Source organism: Colobus angolensis, unplaced genomic scaffold (genome assembly GCF_000951035.1).
Source record: "Colobus angolensis palliatus isolate OR3802 unplaced genomic scaffold, Cang.pa_1.0 Scaffold113, whole genome shotgun sequence".
Lineage (NCBI taxonomy): Eukaryota > Metazoa > Chordata > Mammalia > Primates > Cercopithecidae > Colobus > Colobus angolensis.
In genome coordinates, this window is record NW_012112364.1 from 264,909 (window position 1) to 286,817 (window position 21,909).

Below are 21,909 nucleotides of genomic sequence, written 5' to 3' on the forward strand. Positions count from 1 at the left end.
AGGTCAGGAGATCGAGACCATACCGGCTAACACGGTGAAACCCCGTCTCTACTAAAAATACAAAAACAAAATTAGTCGGGCGTGGTGGCGGGCGCCTATAGTCCCAGCTACTCGGAAGGCTGAGGCAGGAGAATGGCGTGGACCCAGGAGGTGGAGTTTGCAGTGAGCCGAGATCGTGCCACTGCACTCCAGCCTGGGTGACAGAGTGAGACTCTGTCTCAAAAAAAAAAAAAAGAGAAAAAAAAAAAGAATAAGTTAACACACCCAGCCCATACTTCATTCTTTTTTAAATGTTTAAACTTTGTCACAGTAGACAGAACCACAATGAATTCCTAATGACCTTTATTCTCCCTTCTCTGAAGAACACAAAGTCATTACCCTAAAGTGATAGAGTAAGGGTTGAGTAGGTCTGAGAATATTAAAGATTTAGAGTATCAGCTAGAGAGAAGAGGAGGTCCAGGGTAAGATGGGTGTACAGAAAGCAATACATTTATAGAAAGGCCACTGCAGCTGCACCATAGCTCTGTAACTCTTCCAAGTCCCCAGGCACCCTATGTAGATAGCTTGAAGCTTCACCTTTACAAAGTCCAATCCATTGAATCAAAAGCCTACATTATCCCATTTCCTGGGGCCTAAGAGGTTACAAATCACCTGAAGTAATACCAAAACCCAGTGAGTAAAGACGGAAGTAAATCCAGTGAGTTTCCAAACCACCCCCCCCGCCCCCGAGATCTTAAAAGAAGCAGTAACAAGCAACTAGAATTCACACGAGAATTTATAGGCCAAGAAATTTTAATGTGTGCATTCTTATAATTAAACACTTCTTACAAGAAATGCCATTTAATCACACAAGGGGAAAAAAGTAGCATCAAAAGAGATGCTGACAAGGAGACAATGAAATCAAATGGATCCCCTAACACATCCACAGTCCAACAGTTCTTATTCAATTGTATCACTTCATGGAATAAGCTAAAACAACAGCAATATTATAATTTATGATTCGCAACCACACAATTTTTAAAAGTCTGAGACAAAATTAGCGTGATTTTATTTAACGTGTCACTTAACCTGCAATACTATGAGACATTTACAAAATCATACATTTCCCAGACCCTTTCATTCAAGTTAAAATGTAAAATCACAGGAAAAAACACATTAAGTTGTCCCTTCAAAAAAGCATTTATTTTTCAAAACATTCAAGTGAGTTAGCATTTAAATGTGAGCCGTTAAAAGAGAGCAGCATCACTGCCCCATTCTACACACACCATGATTTCAGCACATACGAATAGGTATACGAACAGGCTGCACTCTAAACACACATAAACAAACACCAACTTTAGGAGATAAGCTGAGAAGGTAAAACTGGACAATGGACATTTATTATCTATTATGTGCTTGGAAATTTGAATCCTCACAACAATTCTGTAGGACAGGTTATAAAATATTTCAACCCCAAGCATGGCATTTGAACTATGTGGTCATAGAACAAATAAAAAATCTTGAATTCACATACAGATTGGCCAGGTAAAGTGATGGGTAATCATCCAGTGATGGGTAAACATCCTAGGCAAAGACTAAAGGAAAGATCGAAGTGAATTTGCACTTAGGTGAAATGAAGTGTTTTGATGTGGTGTCTCAGGTGATCTTCCATTCACCATCTGCTTGGCATCTGGGCTGAGACGATGAAAAAAATATAAAACAGAGAAGCTGGTCGGGAGTGGTTGCTCACGCCTGTCATCCCAGCACTTTGGGAGGCTGAGGCGGGCGGATAACGAGGTCAAGAGATTGAGAGATTGAGACCATCCTGGCCAACATGGTGAAACCCCATCTCTATTAAAAATACAAAAATCATCTGGGCGTGGTGCCGTGAGCCTGTAGTCTCAGCTACTCAGGAAGCCGAAGCAAGAGAATCACTTGAACCTGGAAGGCGGAGGATGCAGTGAGCCAAGATCACACCACTGCACTCCAGCCTGGCAACAGAGCAAGACTCTGTCTCAAAAAAAAAAAAAAAACCACAAAGCAGAGATGCTTTCTCATTAAACAACACTATCAAGAGGTAATTAAGTCTATCACAAGGCTTAAAAGATTGAAAAATAGCAAGAATACTTGGATAACGTTAAACTTTTTTTTTTTTAAAGATGGAAGATCTCTAATATTCAAAATAAGTAATCATCCTATGTACGAAATCAGTTGTGTGACATTAAAACTAAGCAGTGGTAACATATGGTGGCTATGAGCTCCAAAAAGTCTATGATTAATTTTTTTAAATACAGAAAACCCAGACCCAGTGTGGTGGCTCACACCTGTAATCTCAGCACTTTGGGAGGCCAGGAGTTCAAGAACAGCCTGGATAACATGGTGAAACCCCGTCCCTACCAAAAATAAATAAATAAATAAATAAATAAATAGCCAGGCATGGTGGCACACACCTGTGGTCCCAGCTACTTGGGAGGCTGAAGAGGGAGCATCGCTTGAGCCTGTGAGGCAAAGGTTGCAGTGAGCCAAGATTGCACCACTGCACTCCAGCCTGGGCAACAGAGCGAGACCCCGTATGGGGGGAAAAAAAGTAAGAAAGAAAGAAAGAAAATTAAACAGTAGCACTTAAAAACAGTAAAATACTGGGTTGGTGCAAAATTATTTGTGGTTCTTGCATTAAAAGTAATGGCAAAACTGCAATTACTTTTTCACCAAGCTAATACCTTCAGGATACAGAAATAAACACATGCTTAACCTCAAATATTTACCATCCAGTAGAAAAAGACAAACAGGCAAACAAATTTAATACAAAACAGAATGAAATAACTGTTAAACACCAAATACATTGGGAATAGTAAAGTTAAACAAATTGTGTGTGTGTGTGTACATATATATATTCCATCCTGCCTGCTGTGTGGACAAGTAATCCCAAAGAAAGTAGTATTTGAGCCATCTCTTAAAGGAAAAAGAAGGAAGATTTGTTTTTCAGGCTCAGTTAACAATGGTTCAGAGAACTGACAATGTATTTTACATTTTATGTAATATAAAAGATCTCATATGGTTAGGATGTAGTATATGTGGATGGATATGAAGAGACAGACCCAGATAGGTAGAAAAGATTAAATCCTAAAAAAATTGACAAAAATTATTCAGAAGCTGTTTATGTGTAAGGAATAAACAATCTCAATATTCATTAAAAAGGAAAGAGGGGTAAGATACTATAGACTTTTAAAAAGTAAGAATTAGAGGCAGATAATACAGCAGAAAAATCTCAAAATTTAGTACAGATCTTGGCTAGAATCGCAGCTCTACCACTAACTAGCATTAAGCTTTCCTAAGGCCCAATTCTGTTGTCAAATGGGGATAATATGTGATTATTGTTACAAAGACTTACTATAACAAATGTACACTGTTCAATATATTCTATTTTAATTAATGATTTGTCAAAGCACAGTAGTTTCCTTCTTACAATATGTGTTAGATTAAAAAAGTAATCCAGGGGAGGAAAAAAAAGTAAGCGGTAGAATGAAAGAGACGACAGGGAAGGAATATTTAGTCTCAGAGACCGGGAAGATAATACCATAAACTGAAGAAGGAGTATAAGAGAAATATATGAGAAGCAGTAAATCTGGAAAACCAAAAATTAAACCATGTTTCTAGACTTTCCAGAGTTGTAGGGAGAGTGGCATATTTACCCATATGCAAAGATATCAGAGGCACAAAAAATCTGGGCCTTGAACTCAGAAGACAATTCTAAAAGTAACATTTCAGAATCAATGGCATACAAGAAAAAGCAAAGAACAAGTGAACCAAGAACAGGAGCTCACAAGGAGCCAGGGACAAAACAAAGAGTGAAAAGTCCAAAGAGAGGCAGTTGTGGTTGTTTATGCCTATAATCCCAGTACTTTGGGAGGCTGAGGTGGAAGGATCACTTGAGGCCAGGAGTTTGAAATCAACCTAAGCAACATAGTGAGACCCCCCATGTCTTAAAAATATATATATATATTATTACTATTATTATTTTGAGATGGAGTCTCGTTCTGTTGCCCAGGGTGGAGTGCAGTGGCACAATCTCGGCTCACTGCAAGCTCTGCCTCCCAGGTTCACACCATTCTCCTGCCTCAGCCTCCTGAGCAGCCGGGACTACAGGCACACTCCACCACGCCCAGCTAATTTTTTTGTATTAAAAAAAAATTTTTTTTGTTAAAAAGTGCAAAGAGAAAGAAATGTCATGGCTAGTACAGTGGTTCACACCTGTAATCCCAACACTTTGGGGGGCCAAGGCAGGAGGATAGCTTGAGCCCAGGAGTTCGAGACCAGCCTGAGCAACATGGTAAGACCCCATCTTTACAAAAAGTAAAAAAAAAAAAAAAAAAAAAAAAATTAGCTGGGTGTGGTGATACGTGCCTGCAGTCCCAGCTACTCAAGAGACTGAGACAGGAGGATCGCTTGAGCACAGAAGGTCAAGACTATGAGGTAAGCCATGACTGCATTACTGCACTCCAACCTGGGTGACAGAGAGAGACCCTGTCTCAAAAAGAAAAAAAAAAACAAAAGAGAGAGAGAGAGAGAAGGAGTTTCATGATTAAAAAAAAAAAAAAAAAAAGTAGCCAGCAATATTAAGTGCTCAATAAAATTGCTGGATTTGGCAATTATGGAGATCCCTGGAAAACTCTGAGAGCAGTTTCAATAAAATTTTGGTGACACCAGTTTGCAGACATTTAAGGAGTAAATGGGTGGTAAGGAACTTCAGAGAAAAGAGTAGAAACTATTCCAAAGGTTCCCAACTGGGGACTTTACAAACATATTAATGGAGACCAGCTGGGTCTTATCAATATTTCAAACAGCCATATGAAGAATAAATTTACCCTCTACAAACCTACAAAAGATTAAGAAAAATTTTAAGCTTCTCTGTTTCTCTAATTAGCAGCTCCATACATGTATTCTTCAAATGTATCACTATTTAATAAATGCCATGTTTGACAGACAGGCTCCTTCGTATCATAAAATCTTTGGTAAAAAATGAGTTAAAAGATCACTAAGTAATAAAGGGTAGGGAATCATGGGCCTCTTGAAAGAAATCCAGCACTGAAGAGAATAAATGCAATATGAATGACTGCATTCCATCAGAGCTCAGAAACTCGGACAAAGGTTTTGTTAAGTTTCTTGTTAGTTGGTTTGCTGGTTTTCCTTTGTTTTCAGAAGCAGAAAAAGACTAAGATGTTAGGTCAAGATTAAGAAATGAACATAAAGAAATGTTTAAAGTTCCAGAAAGAAAAGTAGTTAAATGGCAGTGAGGAAAAAGATGAAGCACAAAGAAAACTGACAGAGCTTACAAATGCTGCAGCGTCATGCGTAAGTTATAGCCTGTGTCTAGACAAATATGGATGCATTCTCATCCTCAAAAAAAGCTGTTCTGCAGAAATTCAGTTAACCAGTTAGATAATTAAACCAACTGTAGCTACTAGAGCTACAGCACATAGAAGTAAAGAGATTCTGAGTCTGACAAACATGGACTCAAATTTCTGTTCCTCTACTAACTGTTTAACCTTAAAGCTACTTAGCTTCTCTGAAGATGTTTCTTCATCTAGCAGTAACATCTACCCCATAAGCTATTAGCAATACCAAAAGACAATACATGTAAAAAGCTTAGCACAATGCCTGGCACAAGACAACCATTTAAGAAACACAGCCATAATTATAAGAAACACAGCCATAATTATTAACATAAAAGATGTTAAAACATTTTTCTGACCCTAGGATTGAGAGGACCTAAGATTTAAGGAAACAAATGGAATGGAAAAGATGAATATGCTCCTGACAAAATTCTTTCAACTAATATATGTCGAAAACACAAAACAATATTAAAAATAATTTCTAATCACACAAAAGGAAAAAAATGATACGGAATTGATTTATGTTATTTTTCTCTTACAAGAAAAAGATAAAAACTCCAATACAAAAATATGGATCAATATACTCTTTGCTTTGTATAAACTATTCCAGACCCCCTAGTTTAGGAATCCACACAGACAGCAATGGAGACGAGATGGGTATTTTTCAGTACTTCAACATGTGCCTGGTAAAGTGAAGCATTTTAGAGACTGTAAAGTTCTAAATTTGGGGTACAGCATTCCTTATGTCCTTAAAGGAAAAGAACTACCTGAAGTATAAAATAACAGTATTTGAAAGATTCAGATAACACCAATTCAATATTTCACACATTAATGCAAATTTATTACCATTTTAATTATAAATAAAACATAACTATAACCAACCTAAAGATTTTTCAAGCTATTCTAAAAAACAAAGTACCTCAGAACTGCCACCAGGATAATGGGGGCAGCTGTGGAGAGGTCGAGTGGCTACACCTCTGCATTGGTAAGTATTTCACCCCCACAACCTACAAGTAATTCCAGTTTCACTTGTGTCTGCTCTTAAATAGTTGGAGTCCAATTTTTTTTTTCAGACCTTCTTTTTTAAATTAAAAAATAATTGTAACAACCCATATCAAAAATCTCTCCACTACTGATATCAAAGACAAGCAAATTCAGTTAAAAAAAACTATATTGTTATTCATAATTGACATAGTCAAAACTTTCCAATGAAATCTGAAGCATATGGTTACATGAAATGCCCACCTTTTCTTATCTTTAGAAAATATTACCAAAATATCAGTTGGAGCAAATACCACATTTTGCAATATTTACTTTTGGAATAATTTATTTATTCCTATGCCCAAGGCAATACAGATACTACTAATGTATCAATGTTAAACAGAACAAAATACTGTGGAACCTATTTATAATATAAGGTTGGAAACAGAAATAAAACCAAGTTGTTACCTTTGTTACATCTTTTCTGTGTATGTTATGTACATGTGGGATTATAAGCTTTGCCTCGGGATATATTTTAAATGCAAGTTTGGGAGGAAAGACATTTTACCTTTGGCTAAATTGAAATTTGGTTAATAAAACTATATTACAGAATAATTATCAATTTTTCAAAAATGGGAATACAATTATAATCCATATTAAAATGGCATATAAATTTTTATTGGTACTTCAAAATTTTATATAGAAGCTACCTGAGTTATAAATTTTCATTTGCATTATTCAATATTGACAATAAAGGTAGAGTCAAAGATGGAATGTATTTGTTTTTTTTTTTTTTTGAGGCGGAGTCTCGCTCTGTCGCCCGGACTGGAGTGCAGTGGCCGGATCTCAGCTCACTGCAAGCTCCGCCTCCCGGGTTCACGCCATTCTCCTGCCTCAGCCTCCGAGTAGCTGGGACTACAGGCGCCCGCCACCTCGCCTGGCTAGTTTTTGTATTTTTAGTAGAGACGGGGTTTCACCGTGTTAGCCAGGATGGTCTCGATCTCCTGACCTCGTGATCCGCCCGTCTCGGCCTCCCAAAGTGCTGGGATTACAGGCTTGAGCCACCGCGCCCGGCCCAGATGGAATGTATTTGTAATGACTCTATGACAACATACTACTGAAGTTAGTTTTAGAGCAACTCTTGACAAGTTTGTTTACATATAATTTTTGTTTCCTAGTAAAAATGTTAAAAAGACAACATATGAAGCATCTTGTTCTTCAGATTCCAAATAAATCTGACTCTGTGTAATAAATTTTATATGACTCTTTTTTTTTTTTTGAGACAGAGTCTCGCTCTGTTGCCCAGGCTGGAGTGGGTGCAATGGTGCAGTCTCGGCTTGCTGCAACCTCCGCCTCCTGGGTTCAAGCTATTCTCCTGCCTCGGCCTCCCGAGTAACTGGGATTACAGGCACTCGTCACTACGCCTGGCTAAAAAATTTTTTTTTTCTTTTGTATATTTGTGGAGACAGGGTTTCACCATGTTGGCCAGGCTGGTCTTGAACCCCTGACCTCAGGTGATACACCTCCCCCGGCCTCCCAAAATGCTGGGATTACAGGCGTGCACCACCATGCCCGGCCTTATATGACTCTTGAATGTAGTCCTATCCTGAATAACTCTTGGGTATTAAAAATAATTGAACTCGAGTATTAATAAAATTGAAAAAGGAAAAACTACATTTAACTAAAAATAGTAAAATAATCGGCCAGGAGTGGTGGTTCATGCCTGTAATCCCAGCATTTTGGGAGGCCACGGCAGGCAGATCACCTGAAGTCAGGAGTTCGAGACCAGCCTGGCCAACATGGCAAGACCCCATCTCTAATAAAATTACAAAAAATTAGCCAGGCGTGGTGGTGTGTACCTGCAGTCCTAGCTACTTGAGAGGCTGAGGCACGATATCTTGAACCTGGGAGGCGGAGGCTGCAGTGAGCTGAGATGGCGTCACTGCCCTCCAGCCTCGGGCACAGAGCGAGACTCTGTCTCAAAAAACAAAAAACAAACAAACAAAAAAGTAAAATATTCTACAAAGAGGAAAAGCTCAAAAAGCCACCAAGAAAAAATCATTTAGTTGGTTAAGGGGTCACTAACCTTATACTCGGATTAGAAATTTTTTAAATTACCTAAGTATATCAGCTAAGTCATCCAATCCTTTCACACCCACCACCCCAAACAGACACAGAAAGCAGCCAAGATATTCACTTTCAAGAAATGTCTAATAAGAATTATTTTTACCTGTAAATTGTTTTCTGTGACTCTGTTCCACCAAACCATATTGATGGGTACTCCTGATTTACACCTGTCAGCAAGGCAGCCAATAGGGTTCTTTGCTTTTCGTGCCTTTGATCCCATCGGAACTAGCCTCTCCTCCAGCATCCCCAGGCGATACTTCCTTGGCTAGGAAAAAGAAGGAAAGAAACCAGGCCACTCCTAACATCCCCCACAGTAATCTAAACTAACGTAACTAACATATAGAGGATACTGGGAACGGTGGAATAGGAAACAAGTTTCTAAAACACTCCTTGTAATATCCTTACCACCACCCACAATCTCCCACCCCAGTATCAAACCCACATCTCCAAAATAACCCACAGTCCTAATGGGCTAAAGAATATTATATAAAGCAACAGATGTTTTTAGAAAAATACATTTTAATCTGATTGTATACAACTTTACTTAATGAACAGAAATTCAACTTATCAGCAAAGAAAAATGCTTTGCAAATTTTTTTCTACTGTCACTTACCTATTCTCACTGCAATACAAAGAAATGGTTTCAAGGGTACAAAATATAGATTTTTTTTTTTAAGTTCACCAAACTACAACTTTTTCAGCTCCCCATCTTGTTACTTTATTTCCAACTGAGAACTAATCCACTTTTTAAAAAGCAGGCGATTCCTAATAAATTGATTTTTTAAAAATTTTAATTCTATGCACATTAGACTTGAATATAAGTCACTCTGTCTTAAATAGGCATTCAACCTAAAGTATTCAATGAAAAAAAACACTCAGACTAAAAAACAACAACAACAAAACAGTAACACAAATTTAACTGGTCTTTTAAATGTCAATAATATGAACAGATTGATAATGAATAAATTATTCAATAAAATCATAAATTATTTGCCTAACATTGTAAGAAAATTAATAAACCATCTTAATAGCGGTTAGCAGGACTTTCATTCATGAAAATTAGTTATTGTTTTCACCATCTTACTTCTCTTAATTACAGCAAATTTGCACTACACTGCATCTTTAAGGAAAATTTGTATGTATTTTTTTCCCTTCAGAAAATACTAACTCATGCTTGGGGAGGTAACTAATTTAAACTCTGAAATAAGAAAATATATGTTTACTCATTGTTCTGTCATGAGGTATAAGACTGCTGAAACAAAGAGCTAAAATTAAGTTTCTTCAAAAAAAGATGCTGGTCAGGCACAGTGGCTCATGCCCGTAATCCCGGCACTTCGAAGGCTGAGGCACGAGGATCACTTGAGCCCAGGAGCTCCACAACAGCCTGGGCAGCATTGCAAGACCCTGTCTCTGTTAAAAAAGAAAAAAAAAACCATATCCAGTCAAATATATTAATTATGTTTTCTGGTATAAAGAGAACCAATTTGAAAAAGACATAATTTCCAAATTTCAAAAGTCTTGCAAACAATGCCTATGTGAATTATTCCATGCAAATTAGATTATCCATTCCACAAGTATGCATCTGCTATATAGTCTTTGATTTAAAGAGGACAAGGCCGGGCGCAGTGGCTCATGCCTGTAATCCCAGCACTTTGGGAGGCCGAGGTGGTGGATTACTTGAGGTCAGGAGTTCTAGACCAGCCTAGCCAACATGGTGAAACCTCATCTTTACTAGAAGTACAAAAATTAGCCAAGCTTGGTGGCATATGTCTGTAATCTCAGCTACTCGGGAGACTAAGGCAGAAAATCACTTGAACCTGGGAGGCAAAGGTTGCAATAAGCCAAGATCATGCCACTGCACTCCAGCCTAGGCCACAGAATGAGACTCTGTCTCAAATTAAAAAAAAACAAAAACAAAAAAAAACAAGGACAAAAATAACTAAACTTGCACTGAAAAACGTAACTGGATTGCCTACCTACTCAATAAATATGGCAGTGAACAGAGTTTTATTTCTTTTTGCTTTCTGAGACGGTGTCTCATTCTGTCACCCAGGCTGGAATGCAGTGGTGCAATCACAGCTCAGTGGCAACCTCTGCTTCGGGGGCTCAAGCGACCCTGCCACCTCAACCTCCCAAGTAGCCAAGATTACAGGCATGTGCCACCATGCAAGGCTAATTTTTGTATTTTTACTAGAGATGGGGTTTCACCATGTTGCCCAGGCTGGTCTCGAACTCCTGGACTCAAGCCATCCACCACCTCCCAAAGTGCTGAGGTTACAGGCATGAGCCACCACGTCAGGCCAGTGGACACAGTTTTATGAGACTAACATACTTCCACCTTTATGCAATCTTGAACCAATCTAGTTATTCTCTATGTCTATAGCATAGGGAACATTTTTTCTTTTTATTTGCTATCATACTTTACAAAAGCCACAGACGGAACTTCTGTGAATGAGAATAAGTATGTACCCTAGTGATTCATGCCATGGAACCACATTATAAGCAAAAGAATTTTAAAGCAAGTTATTTCTAGTAACTTAATTCCTTGGAAAGAGTATAAGAATTAAATTGTACATTTTTGTGTTCAAATAGAAAACTATAAGGCTTTGACATACAGTAAGAATAACATAACCCTAATTAGACATTCACTATTTTAAAATTTATATTTGGACAGGAAAGGTGGCTGACGCCTGTAATCCTAGCACATTGGGAGGCGGAGATGGGCAGATTGCCTGAGCTCAGGAGTTTAAGACCAGGCTGGGCAACACGGTGAAACACCGTCTATACTAAAATACAAAAGAAATTAGCCGTGCGTAGCGGCGTGCACCTGTAGTCCCAACTACTTGGAAGGCTGAGGCAGAAGAACTGCTTGAACTCGGAAAGCAGAGGTTGCAGTGAGCCGAGATCACGCCACTGCACTCCAGCCTGGGCAACAGAACAAGACTCCATCTCTACTAAAAAAAAACAAAAATTTCTGAGCTAAAGATTAACCTTGTGCTATCAGGAAAGTTCAACATATGAAATGTTTACTTCATCAAAATCTCAGGTTGTCAAATGATTTATACATGGACACCTAAATTCCAGATCATATATCCGAATGCATGAAAATTATTTTAAAAGGTCTTCTGTAATTCAGATGCTTCACAAAATCAGATGTACTTTTTTTTTTTTTTTTTTGAGACAGAGTATCTTTTTTTTTGAGACTCCATCACCCAGGCTGGAGTGCAGTGGTATAATCTCAGCTCACTGCAACCTCCACCTTCCTAGTTCAGGTGATTCTCCTACCTTAGTCTCCCGAGTAGTTGGGATTACAGGCATCTGCCACCATGCCTGGCTAATTTTTCTATTTTTATTAGAGATGGGGTTTCACCATGTTGACCAGGCTGGTCTCGAACTCCTAACCTCAAGTGATCCGCCTGCCTCGGCCTCCCAAAGTGCTGGGATTACAGGTGTGAACCACGTGCCCGTTCCCAAAAATGGTTTTAAAAACATCTGATGTATCATCCTCCCTCCTTAACTGTACTCATTAAATCATTAACATTTCTTCATTTCAAAAAGGGAATTCATCACTCCTCTCCTTCCACTCCATGCCCCAAAACCCTTAACTACCCTAAAGCCTCTCCTCTTAGGTAGAAGAGATCTCTAAACATGTGCCATTATAAACTCTAAATTTTTTGAATAAATAGCCAGAGATTAAACTCTAACCCAAAAGTAAAATCTTCTCTGTGTAACTAAATGAAAAGATACTAAGGCAAGCTTGTCCAACCAGAGGCCCAGCATGACCGTGAATGCGGCCCAACAAGAATTTGTAAACTTTCTTGAAAGAGTATGACATTATTTTGCCATTTTTTTAAAAGCTCATCAGCTATCATTAGTGTCAGTGTGTTTTATGTGTGACTCAAGACAATTCTTCCAATGTGGCCCAAGGAAGCTAAAAAATTGGACACCCTTGCCCTAAGGTATCAATACTATTTAATGTACCATTATAAGCAACAGAATACAAAATAACATCTGAAAAGAGACGGCAGCAATGTAAAACATTATGGTGAGGCAAAAGATTATATAGGAAGGTTTCATTGCTTAGAACATAAATTATAACAATATTTCATCTATAAGCTAACTTCCAAATTACTAATTATTCCTTGAAGAAAAAATGTACTTTCAACTAAACATGTGAGAACCTACTTTGTATCAGGAACTCTTCTAAGTATTTGGAATACAACACACACCTTTGGCTTGAAGACAGAATACAGGATAGGATGTAACAAAAATGTAAACAAACCATAACCCACTGTGATATAATAATGCATAAGTAATCACGTACGAATAGAGCAGAAACAAAGGTGGCTTCACAGAGAAAGTGAACACCTGAGTAAAGCTCGGAAGGAAAAACAAGTGTGCCTAGATAGGAAAATATGAGAGATGGAAGTATGTAGTATAGGCTAGGGGAAAAGTATATATAGAGATATGGTGGTGTTTAGAACAAATCACAAGTATTCAGTTCACCATTAGCAGAGGGTCAAGTTTGAGAACAAAAGATGAAGCCTGAATACAATTTTTAAAAAGTATTGGTCAGGCACGGTGGCTCACGTCTGTAATCCTAGCACTTTGGGAGGCTGAGGCGAACAGATCACGAGATCAGAAATTAGAGAACAGCCTGGCCAACATGGTGAAACCCTATCTCTACTAAAAATACAAAAATTAGCCGGTGCGGTGGTGCATGCCTGTAATCCCAGCTACTCAGGAGGCTGAGGCAGGAGAATCTCTTGAACCCAGGAGGCGGAGGCTGCAGTGAGCCAAGATGGCACCACTGCACTCCAGCCTGGGTGACAGAGTGAGACTCTGTCTCAAACAAAAAAAACAAACAAAAAAAAGTATTGTTTTAGTGCCAAGCACAATGGCTCATGCTTGTAATCCCAGCACTTTGGGAGGCTGAGATGGGAGGACTGTTTGAGCCGAGTTCAAGATCAGCCTGGGCAACACAGTGGGACCTCATCTCTACAAAAAACGAAAAAAGGAGCCGGGCATGGTGGCCCATGCCCATAGCCCCAGCAACTTTGGAGGCTGAGGTGGAAGCATCACAAGCCCAGGAGGTCAAGGCTGCAATGACATGTGGTCTCATGTCTCAAAAAAAATTAAAATAAAAATAAATAAGTAAATAAAAACATATTGTTTCCTATACTAAGGAATTTGAGGATCATTCCTTGGGCAAAGAAGAAATGACAAAATCAGATTTGCATTTTAGAAAGGAATGACTGTGGCAGTGTGGAGGAAGAACTGGGGAAGACAGAGTAAAAATGGAAATAGGTGGACAAATCAGTGGAGTCTGGCAGTAGTCTAGGTTAGGGTCTCTCAGCATCAGCACTATTGACTTTGGATAACTCTTTCCTGCAGGGGCTGTCTCGTGCACTGTAGGGTGTTCAGCAGCATCTCTGTCCTCCCACTAAATACCACTAAGCACCAACTACCCAGTTGTAACAACCAAAAATGTCCCCAGATATTACCAAATGTTCTCTGGGGGTAAAAAGACACAACTGCCCTGGCTACGAATCACTAGTCGAGAAAGGAGGAGATGAACTTGAGGCAATAACAAGAGAAATAGAGAACTAGTGAAGGCTTACTTGTGGAAACATCTGGTAGGTTAAAAACAACTATTGGTGATTAATTGGAAGCAGGTGCTAAGGGAAAGGAAGAGTTTAAAGAGAAGATGAGAAAATAAACAGGGCAAACACAATTTTAAGGGAAATGTTTATTTACTATTTCAGTTCTTTAAGATCCAAGCCCCTCCTTCAGAGCAAACAAAAGCAACAACTCCTCTTCCCTTCTGAGCTTCTAGAAATCCTTACCTAGACCAACTTTTAAGAACACAGTGGTCCCCCAAAACAGGTAAATTCCCTTATCGATCCTCTATTCTTGATAGCCTGACCAGTTCCACATCGCTGGTTATTATGAAATAAAACCATTTGAAAATGCCGCGTCCTATTGAACGTGTAAGTTAACACTGTACAACAAAATTCCCAATCCCCTTGATATGGTTTGGCTCTGTGTTCCCACCCGAATCTCATCTCAAATTATATTAATAATGCCCATGTGTTAAGGGAGTGACTAGATCATGGGAGTGGTTTCCCCCGTGCTATTCTCGTGATAGTGAGTGAGTTCTCACGAGATCTGATGGTTTTATAAATGTTTGACAGCTCCTCCTCCACACATGCTTCTCTCTCCTCCTGCCACCCTGTGAAGAAGGTGCCTGCTTCCCCTTCCACCATGATTGTAAGTTTCCTGAGGCCTCTCAGCCATGTGGAACTGTGAGTCAATTAATCCTCTTTCCTTTATAAATTATCCAGTCTCGGGTATTTCTTTATAGCAGTGTCAAAATTGACTAACACATCCCTTTTCCCGTGGTAAAACATCCAGCAGAGGCCTGGCACAGCAGCTCATACCTGTAATCCTAGCACTCTGGAAGGCCAAGGCAGGAAGACTGCTTGAGGCCAGGAGTTCAAGGACCAACCTGGGCACCATAGTGAGACCCACCCCATCTCTACCCCTGCCCCTGACAAAATTTTTTTTTAATAATCCAGGTGTGCTGGTGTGCCTGTAATTCCAGCTATTCAGGAGGCTGAAGTGACCAGGAATTCAAAGCTGCAGTAGGCTATGACTGTGCCACTGCACTCTAACCTGGCAATAGAGTGAGGCTCTATCTCAAAAAACAAACAAATTGGCCAGGTGAGGTGGCTCATGCTTGTAATGCCAGCACTTTGGGAGGCTGACGTGGGCAGATCACTTGAGGTCAGGAGTTCCAGACCAGCCTGGCCAACACGGTGGAACCTTGTCTTTACTAAAAAATACAAAAATTAGCCAGGCGTGGTGGTATGCGCCTGTAATCCCAGCTGCTCTGGAGGCTGAGGCAGGGGAATCATTTGAACCTGGGAGGCAGAGTTTGCAGTGAGTCGAGATTGTGCCACTGGACTCTAGCCTGGGTGATAAGAGCAAGACTGTCTCAAAAGTAAAATATCAAACCAAACAAACAAAAAAGCTCCAGGTTTGAATAAAAGTTTTCAAGAATAAGAAAAGGTTTGAAAATATATTCCAGAGTAGTACTTCTCAAACAATAGTGAACACAGAAATCTTCCAGGGATCTTGCTAAAATAAAAGATTCTGATTCGGTAGGCCTTAGAGCAAGGCCTAAGAATCTGTGTTTCTAAAGACGCTCCGAAGACTGCAAATGCTCCTGGTCTGGTGATCGCACTGTGAGCACTAAAGTTCTTAATAACGTCAGAGAGAAGATCTGCAGAAGAAATAACTAGTGGTACAAACAGAAATTGGAGCCACTTCCCAAAATGAAAAGGGGTAAAGGTTTAAAAATTCAACATCTCAAGTCCTTGTAGCTAGCTCCTTGCCCCTTTGGAGCTTGACCTCAACACTGAGAGCTTTTATCGTTTGTTTGTTTTTGAGATGGAGTCTCACTCTGCCGCCTCAGGCTGGAGTGCAGTGACGCGATCTCAGCTCACTGCAACCTCCGCCTCCTGGGTTCAAGCCATTCTCCTGGTTCAGCCTCCTGAGCAGCTGGGATTATAGAGGTCCACCACCACGCCTGGCTAATTTTTGTATTTTGAGTAGAGATGGGGTTTCACCATGTTGGCCAGGCTGGTCTTGAACTCCTGACCTCATGATCCACCCAGCTCAGCCTCCCAAAGTGCTGGGATTACAGGTGTGAGTCACCACGCCCGGCTAACACTGAGAGCTTTTAAGATCACTACTTGTAGCTCTCAAAGCCCTAGCTTTTCCAAAAACCTTTGCCCCATTTTACAAAAGCCAGTTCCAGTGGTTTAGGACTAAGGGAAGTCTACTCTCAATACAAGGGAGGTAAGCCTCTAGACTCACTATGTCAAAGGAAAGAACAGAAGGTAATTTTAGGACTGTTTTAGTTCTGAAGTCTAGATGCACATACGTATATTTTTTCATTCCTTGATTTACTCAACATTTCAGTACAAACCTCTCTATCATTCTTAAAAATAAAATGATCAAGAAGATCTATTCTCTTCTCCCAAAAAGTTCAAAGTCCAGCTAAAATAACAATCTATAAATATCAGCACTTGTATAAAAAAATGTAGTTAAAGCTACCAAGTAACAGACCAATTTTCAGAGCACAACTCTTTTGGTAATTGCAAAACAGCACCATCTCCAAAACGCCTCACATTATCAGTCACATATTATTACATATCATGGTCTACTCATTAATAATAAACTAGAGAAAACTAATTGTTGGTTCAGGACAAAAAGTTTCCAAAGCCGTGAATTATAAGAACCTCCTTTGAACATCAAAAACGTAATCACTGTATAGATAATCATTTCACTATTTACTCTCTGAAACAATGTAATTTTTTTTTCTGTTTCTTCTTTTTTCTAGACAGTCGTGTTCTTTTGCCCAGGCTGGAACGCAATGGCCCAACCATAGCTAACTGCAGCTTCAAACCCCCGAGCTCAAACCATCCTCCCACCTCAGTCTCCCACATAGCTGGCACTATAGGTGAACACCACCATGCTCCATTAACTTTTTAAAATCTTTTGTGGAGACCAGGTCTTGCTATATTGCCTAGGCTGGTCTCAAACACCTGGCCTCAAGAGATTAACCACTAATCATTAATGGTATACTTTGATATTTAATTCTTATAATTGCAGATATGCTAAAGTATCAGGATATTTAATGAAGAGAAGGAAGATCATTAGGAGTCACAGGAGGTTGTAAAAAAAAATGCAGGCTTATTTTGAAATAAATATATAATAAATCCTAGGCCAGAGGTTTCTCAATCGATGTACCTAAGACCCTTAGGAATGTCAGGAGATAGGCTGCTGAGTTGATGCTGTAAAAGATAATAAATTCATATGTTCATTTAAGCAGTGTCTGAAAAGAGATATTTCACATTTGTATACTACTATTTTTCAAGTTTGTAAAGATGTTCTGATTAATAAAACATAAATCATTTTAAAATGTCATTTAAGTCATTCATTGGGCCAGGTGAGGTGGCTCATGCCTGTAATCTCAGCACTTTGGGAGGCTGACACAGGAGGATCACTTGAGACCAGGAGTTCAAGACCAGCCTGGGCAACATAGTGAGACCCAGTCTCCACAGAACTTTAAAAAATTAGCTGGGCATGGTGGCATGTGCCTGTAGTCCCAGCTAAGTTGGGTGGATGAGACAGGAGGATCACTTGAAGTCGGAGTTGGAGACCAGCCTGGGCAACAGGGTAAGACATTGCCCCTCAAAAAATAAAAATAAGTAAAAAATGAGAAAAATAATATCAAACACAGCAGAACACAACTTACATGTATAAACACATATACACATATTTGTAGCTTCTGCTACGAGTCAGGTCATTGAGGGGGACAAACATTATCTACATAGTAATTTAAAGAAGTCTACAAAGCAGTCTTTACTTATGTTCTTAAAATCTCAGTGTTACAAAGGGATTTTATGCTACCAAAAATAAAATCAGTTGGAAGATCTTGCTATGCAAGGGCACACTGAATTTCTAAAGAACTGGAACACCAACTGCAACTTCTTATATCCTTGTTCTTTAGACTGGAACCACAATACATACCAGATACAAAGAAATAAAATAGCATGCCAAAGTTATTAAAATATTTTGAGTGAAAGTAAGTTGTTGTATTTTTTGAGACAGGGTCTTGCTCTGTTTCCCAGGCTGGAGTGAAGTGGTGCAAACACAGCTCGCTGCAGCCTCAACCTCCTGGGCATAGGTGATCCTCCCACCTCAGTCTTCCAAGTAGCTAGGACTACAGGCGTGCACCACCAAGTCAAGCTCATTTTTGTATTTTCCATAGAGACAGTGTTTCGCCATGTTGCCCAGGCTGGTCTCAAACTCCTGGGCTCGAGTTATCTACCCACCTCAGGATCCCAAAGTGCTGGAATTAAAGGTGTGAGCCATCTCATGAGGGCTTTTTTCTTTTTAAACATGGGTCTTACCATGTTGCCCAGGCTAGTCTCAAGCAATCCTCTTACCTCATCTTCCCAAAGTGGTGGGATCACAGGCATGAGCCACCATGCCAGGCCAATTTTTTTTTTTTTAAACGAGAAAGTTATTTCCATGATAATCAATTGTAATGAACATTAAAGTTTTCTATCAATTTCAGTCCCTTACCAAATGCATTCATTATATTAACAGTCTTGTTCTGTTGCCCAGGCTGGAACACAGTGGCCCGATCATAGCTCATTGCAGCTTCAAAACCCTGAACTCAAACCTCCCACCTCAGTCTCCCACGTAGCTGTCACTATGTAGCTGCCAGAATGTCTACTGGCTTGTTAGCAAAAGGTTTCCATTTTATTCAACTTGTATGTGTACACTTTTTCAAAAATGAGTTTTATTATAATTGAATTTAAACAAAGATGGTAAATAATGAAAAGCAGTCTTGTACATAATTAAACTTTTAAACTGCAGATCATAATAGAAGACTATAACAATAACTACCATTTGACAAGTACAAGGCACTACAAACACTATGTCCATTAACGTATTTAATTCACATAATTCTGTGACATAGCGCCTATTTTATACCAACTTTACAGATGATAAAAGTAAGTCTGAGAAGAGGTTAAAATAACTTGCCTATTATCTCAAAATTAACATAAAGTAGGGTTCCAACACTTGTCCTCTTAACTATAACATCTCATCTCCAACTCAAAGAAATCAATTCCACATTCTGTAATATTTCTTAACATTTTACAATCTCAATGTCATTCTAGCTAAACCTAAGATAACCAACTACAAATACCCAAATGAATAAATCTTTTTATATTTAATTAGCATGGATGGAATCAATGAGAACAGATAAAGACTTCATTCAAATAACTAGAATTTAAAAGTTCTCCTTCCCCATTTTCAAAATACAAGGACAACAAATCTTGGGAATAAAACAGAGTTGGGGAAAACCACATGGTTTTGGTTACATTTAACTTGGAGCTTAGGCTAGCATGTTTGTGGATGAGAATTTTAAGTTCACCTTTACTAATTCATTCTGCAAACCTACCTAGGAAAATAGGGATGAGCTATCAATAATGTTAGACCCCTAAATATCAGCTATTAAACTGCAAATAGAATGACCAGAGTGTAAAGAAGCCAACCAGCTAACCTTAGAATGATCTACTAGTTTGTAGGTTCAAGTGGTAAATGCACCATGGTCTTACTTAAACTACCATTACTGTGTATAAGAACTCAAAATCTTCAAAGCTATATGATGAGTATAGCCAAGAGTATTACAAACTGTATATAAAAGGCATACAAAAATTTCAGTTCACGTTTAAATATGATAAAGCATCAAACACCATACTACCACACAGACCTTTAAAAAAAGGCTTCCAAAACAAACTCATGAGAGCTCTTTTTAAAAATCAATCAACAGAACAAAATTCTCCTACAATCATGAATTTAGAGGAAGCTTTCTTGATTCAACAAAAACAAATGGTCACTGCACAAAAAGTGCCAATTAAAATAAAGTACAGGAAGTACATGGTTGAACCTCACACTTGTTAAAACAAAATTTAATCTGTTCTTTCCAAAGTACATCTTTATCTCAACCCAGTCCTGGAAACTCAGCCACGAATACTCTTTACTTAGCAGGAAAGGAAAGTCAACTCTCAAAGTCTTTCCCTATAAGAACTATCATATTTTTAGCACGTTTCAATCTAATGTTACTTGTATATTTTAAGAAAAGAATAGACTGAGGCTGGAGATAACCAACAGGAAGAACATTCAAGCCTACCAGGTAAAAAGCAGAGAAAAGAGAGAACACACAGCCATTTACTAAGGGTAACTGATTACTAGAGATCATTCACAATAAAAATCACAGTGTATTCAAATTAATTATAAAAAACAATGATGGTCCTTTATATTCAAATTACTAACTCATTGTATCAGAGAGTTTCATGTTATTTTAACAAAAATTGGCTTAATATTTTTCTATTTTAAACATAGTATGACAGAAACAGAGTAAGCATGACATTTCAACACTGACAGCATAAATTACTCGTGAAATTCAAGACCAACAACAAAATGGAGGGAGACTGTAACATCTGATAGAAGAGATTTACATCTCTAATGTACAAAGAGCTCTTAGAATGAATTTAAAAAATAGCCCAATAAGAAATGAGCAAAGGACATAAAATAACACCAATGACCAATAAACATAAAAGAGAAGTCTACAACACCAACAAATTTAAACAAGGTTTTTTGCCTGTGAAATTACAAAAATATGAAAGATTTTTATAGGCCAGTGTTTTCAAGACTATAGAAAAACCAGCCCCTATGAGTTGGAATATAATGTGTTGCATTTCTGAAAAGTTGTCTGTCAATTATAAAAAATTAAATTGTCTACTCTTGCTCCAGAAATCATTTTCACAGAAATTTACACCGAAAAAAATCACTTAAGTGGAAAAAGGAGCAGGCATAAGGTTAAATGATGTTTTATCTCCTCCTCTCCATATTACCAGTGGACTATTTTTCACCCTGTAGTAAATTCAGTCAACTTACCCTTCTCATATTGCCCTATGTAATTTATATTACTCTATGCAAATTACTTGATCTCTCAAACTTCCATTTCCCAAAACAGAAAAAACAATCTCTCCCAAAGAACTGTTGACATAACTAGATGATATGATAAAATATAAAACATTTAATTTATAAAATAATTATTTAGGTTTACCATATTATCTGGAACAAATACAGAAAATCATCATTCATATAAATAAAATCAAGTTTCTATCTGTCTGCAATTACATTGCAAGAAACCCCCGATGGATTTTCACATAATCTGGAGGACATGTTTGAGAAGCAAACAGGAAGAAGTTTCTGTGAGGAAGAAGGCAAAAAATTAATACTGGGGGAGGAGGGGGTCTGAACATCTCAAAGAAAAGGTAGACATCCTCAGAGCAGCTACAGAACCACACTTCCAGAGGACAATTGTAATCCAGAGTGAGTAGCCAGGAATACTTATTTCACAACAGTTAACAATTTCCAAGAAAAGTTCGAAATTTGACCAACACTACTTATTAGCTACTACCAATAATAGTCACCATTTCTGTGCCAGGTAACACATCCCATTTAGTCCTCAAAACAACCTTACATAGTAGGTACCACATTCTCATCTGGCAAATGAAGAAACAAAAAGGTTTACTATGTTGAATACACAACGATAATCAGTGAAGCAATACAAATTCAATCCTGACTGCCTTGCACCTAACTCTAAACCCTAGAGCCTTAACCACTACTCAATACTGCCGTGTTATTACCATTCCTGCTGTTTGTTCTTTGAGAAATTAAAATTCTCCAAGAGGCTCTAAGTAAGCTATAAACAGGAACCACGCGTGGGTGTCTTCCCTACACCCTGAACTTGGACTCCAACAACTGTGTCAGTTTC

At 38.5% G+C, this 21,909-nt stretch overlaps 1 protein-coding gene across 2 annotated transcripts in view; it reads right to left on the reverse strand.

The window, feature by feature from the left end:
- Positions 1-21,909, reverse strand: part of PAN3 (PAN3 poly(A) specific ribonuclease subunit) — a 158,656-nt gene that overhangs the window by 91,558 nt on the left and 45,189 nt on the right. The window contains exon 5 of one of the 2 annotated variants that reach the window (XM_011958276.1): positions 8,584-8,745. The exons of the other annotated variant lie outside the window; for it this stretch is intronic. Within the exon in view, the coding sequence (XP_011813666.1) occupies positions 8,584-8,745 (162 nt within the window). The remainder of the gene's footprint in view (positions 1-8,583; positions 8,746-21,909) is intronic. 2 annotated transcript variants of the gene reach the window in all.